The sequence below is a fragment of the Olea europaea genome, unplaced genomic scaffold (assembly GCF_002742605.1).
Source record: "Olea europaea var. sylvestris unplaced genomic scaffold, O_europaea_v1 scaffold10943, whole genome shotgun sequence".
In the NCBI taxonomy this organism is placed as follows: Eukaryota; Viridiplantae; Streptophyta; class Magnoliopsida; order Lamiales; family Oleaceae; genus Olea; species Olea europaea.
In genome coordinates this window covers 1-4,017 of record NW_019228306.1, presented here as the reverse complement: position 1 = coordinate 4,017, position 4,017 = coordinate 1, and the positions used below count along the sequence as shown (strand labels likewise).

The following is a 4,017-nucleotide window of genomic DNA, read 5'->3' as shown; positions in this document are numbered from 1 at the left end:
TTTTTTTCTTCGATTCATACAACTTATTCTTGTAAGGCTAAAGCTTTCTGCTACACATTTCAGTCTATGCAAGGATGATAATGTAGATACAATGACTGTCATACAGGTCTCAGCTGTGTCGTGGTCTGAACTCTTGAGTGATAGTCAGTTCACAAGCATTAACAGAAGCTTTCTACTTCAATTTTGCAGGTTCTATTCCTTCACAAATTCAGTGGCTTTATGGTGTTGGATTCTGCTATTATTATTTCTGTCTCCTACTTCACGGCTGCTGCAAGCATGATCTATCTCCAACACTTAACTCTAGGCTTTCAGGAGCCATTGGTTGATCTGAAATATCTAGGAGTTCTGTTGTTTCTGCTTGGAATTTGTGGCAACTTTTATCATCACTATCTTCTTTCCAAGCTCAGGGAGAAGAATGAAAAGGGGTACAAAATTCCGAGAGGTGGTCTTTTCAGCATGGTCATATGCCCTCACTATCTTTTTGAAACTATTATTTTTCTAGGAATTTCCTTAATCTCCCAAACACCATTTTCATATTCAACTGCTCTTGGCGTGGCTTTATATTTAGCTGCAAGGAGTTATGCCACCAGAAAATGGTATCTTTCCAAGTTTGAAAATTTTCCGAAGAATGTCAAGGCTTTGGTTCCATATGTTTTCTAGATTTGGAGCGGAGGTTGGATGGATTGAAGCATGTAAATCAAATTTCAAAATAAACCTTGATGAAAGGTAGCAAACTCTACCACTTTTTTGGAGGAATTTTAGGAGTGATGTTGTGAAGTATATGCATTATTGTCATACTTCATTGTTTCTATTAAGTAAAATTACTTGACTCTCACCATAGTAATTTTTAGCAGGCTTTTGACTAGATATATGTTTGAGTTCTGTAATGATCTGAGCCATTAATAGTTCTGTGTTTAACTTGTTTAAATATTGCTCATTTATTTAGAACATCAGCTTAAACAAGAATTCAGGCCTTTGTTTACATTATTAGTAAGCAGATTATAAGCTAGGCAGAATCGACATAGAACAGCATTTATGATTCGTGCTCTCTTTTAGAAAGTCCTCCTTAATGTTGTTATCTGCTTCGGATTGCTTAATCCATGGTGAGGAGTATGAAGAATGTGATGATCAAGAAGAAATCGAACTTGATGTGTGGACCTTTGCTGCAATCTTGATCATTTTCTATTGCTGCCGGGGAAGGATGAAAAAAAGTTCTCCTGTCTCTGAAACAATTTTAGAAAAGGATTATCCTAGTCACTTGCCCCATTCTTTAGTGATTGTGACTTATGACCACAGTAAATAAACTTACTCTGTACCATTGGATGTATTACCGAAAACTGTCATAAGATAATGGCAATAGCTCTTTCCCTATTGATGGAAGAGAGCTTGGTTGCATCTTGACATAGTGCCTTGTAGTAGTGTGAATGAACCTCGTACAGTCCATCTTCCCAAGTGAAAATTTTCCTTCCAGTAGAAAGAGATCAAGGCATGCTTACAAGATTTCCTGTTTTTGAAACAAAATCCAATATGGGTATTCCCTCGAATCGAGGGGGAATTTCAGCTGAGCAATGCAACTTTAGTTGTCACTGAAGCTTCCTTGTTCCTTGAGTTTGCGCCGTCTGAATACCAAACCTTAGTGCTAGTTCAATTCGTAAATTACGTGAGAGGCTTTCATAGAAAAGACCCACTAACTTGTTTCACTTTCTTAATTGTCATCACTATATGCCATGCGTCTATTCTGTTTATCGTTTTTGGTTTTGGTTTGCTTACCGTTAGCCAAGACAACGATTTTTAGCCAATTCGTAGATCTCTCTCTCTCTCTCTCTCTAAATAAGATTCTCAAATTGTCTCCTAGATCATCACAAGTCACTCCTACAGAAGTGTGAATTGAAATATTATTCAAATGAGATTTATTCTCGGTCTGACTTTTGAATTCATCCTGTAACATAAAAATTCATAATTTCTGAACAGGTTTCTATATTTCATAAAATTACGGCATGGGTGTGTGTTTTGTGTTGTATGTCACCAGGTTCGTCTAAAATGACTGTTTTGATCAAATCCGTGTAAGTAGTTATTGTTGCGACCATACCTATGTTATATGTAAATTGTCTATGACCAAATCTATCTCCATTGTGATAGTCCGTGATCAAATATGTCGTAACACGACCATTGACCAAGTATGTGTTAACAACGACGTGTAAACATACATCTATTAACAATAAATGTTTGTGGCAAAACATGTTCACATTTAATAAGGTTTGTGACCATTTATTTGTTAATCGTGACTAATTAAATGTTAGGTATTAATTAATTTAAATATATAATATTCTTAATTAAAATGTATTGATACCTGATTTATGTAAAGAAATCTTTAAGTCCAAATTTTTGAAGCGTAAAGTTTTTAGGTAAGGTTTTGCTAAATTTTCTCTTTTAAGAAATTAATGTTGCTTACGACCCATATATTTACCTATCGGATGCCTCCTTGCTTGTTGAAACCGTGCGTGTGATTCGTGCAAATTGGAAGAAAACGTGGCTGTGTGCAATAAAGAGATAACAGTGACCTTGCTTTGTGCTCGAGTGAAAATCAGTGGCTGCCTTTCTTCTTCCCTTTCTTGCCTTGTTTTCATTGCTTTCTTCCTGCCTTTGTGGCTGTAAATCAACACCATTTTCTTATATTTTATGGGTGAGATTGAGAAGCAATCGCGGTGAATATATTGGTTTTGTTTTGAGCAGATTTAAATTGGTTGTTGATAGAGAAAGATAACGTGAAATTGAGCCGAAAATTGCTGAATTGAAGATCTTGAAGAGAGCTTCCACAACATTTTATTAACACTTGAAATAGACCACAATTCCTAGCAATGTAGAAAGGATTAATCTATTTGTACATGGTGGTTTATATTTTGGTTCACACGGCCCCACCCGACCTCTCACATGGGAGAGGTCGGGTTCCACACCCAAATGTGTGGAGCCGACCTCCTCATGTGAGAGGAGTGGTGGGGTCGTGTCAACCAAAATGTAAGTCACCATGTACAAATAGCAAGGTCCATGTAGAAATAGATCACAATTTTTGGTACCGCCTAGCAATTCCATTGCTATGAAATTCCTTTTGAAACTTCTAGAAAATATTGTAGGTGCACAAACTGTTACATGTTAAAATAATTATAGTCACATAGACTCCACGTTAGCTACAGAAGGACTCCACTGTATGCCTATGTGGCACAAAATAGATATTTATACATCGACCTTCGAAACGTGACAAACCAAAAATGCACCCTGGCCACTGATCTCTCCTTATTAAAAGGAACGTTGACCCTCTATGACTTGAACAATAGGTAATTGAAAGCCTCATTGAAAAAATAGAATTAGAGGTCCTATCTCAATCTCGAACATAGATGTCATTGAAGTGCGAACCTTGACACAATCAAATTAATATGAGCATCAGTACAAGACAATCGGACGTACACATAACGAGTTGCGTGACAAGTATCACTGAAGTATAAACCTTAATAAAGCTATTGAAATTGGACTTAATCATCACTTCCAACATAATGATTAGAGAATGTCAAACTTATGAAAATAACTAAAAAGTCCATAACAATTGTCCATAAATCGGGTCGTTTGCACAACTAATAAAGGATTAAAATATAAAAAGTTGAGAAATCTAAATATTCAATTTTTCACTATCTAAAAAATGTCTCAAATCAAGGCAAAACTTACACTCTTGGTAACCTTAACATTCTTCAATTGTATTGTCTTTCCCGATCAAATAATATCGAAAACAACTTCTTTCTTTCTACCAAGAACTAACCAAAAACACACAAAAATTCCCCGAAAGTGGAAAAACCTAACAAATTATGGCAGGGAACTCTACAGTCAGAGCCGGTCCTGTATCTAATGGGCCCTGAGGCGAAATATGAAAAGTAGGCCCCCCTGTGACAAAATTCAAAAGTGTATTATGCGACTCATTGCTAACTTAAAAAACTAACATTAAAACAACAACGAAATATATTATAAAAA

The 4,017-nt window shown here is 36.0% G+C and overlaps 1 protein-coding gene across 1 annotated transcript; it reads left to right on the top strand.

The window, feature by feature from the left end:
- Positions 1-120: 120 nt before the first annotated feature.
- On the top strand, positions 121-966 carry LOC111373259 (3-oxo-5-alpha-steroid 4-dehydrogenase 2-like). Its single transcript, XM_022995767.1, has one exon. The coding sequence runs from the start codon at positions 220-222 to the stop codon at positions 658-660; it is 441 nt and encodes a 146-aa protein (XP_022851535.1). The 5' UTR covers positions 121-219; the 3' UTR covers positions 661-966.
- The last annotated feature ends 3,051 nt before the right edge of the window (positions 967-4,017 follow it).

What these genes read in the sequence shown, in the direction of transcription:
- LOC111373259 (XM_022995767.1), top strand. Translation starts at nt 220, where the DNA reads ATGGTGTTGGATTCTGCTATTATTATTTCTGTCTCCTACTTCACGGCT.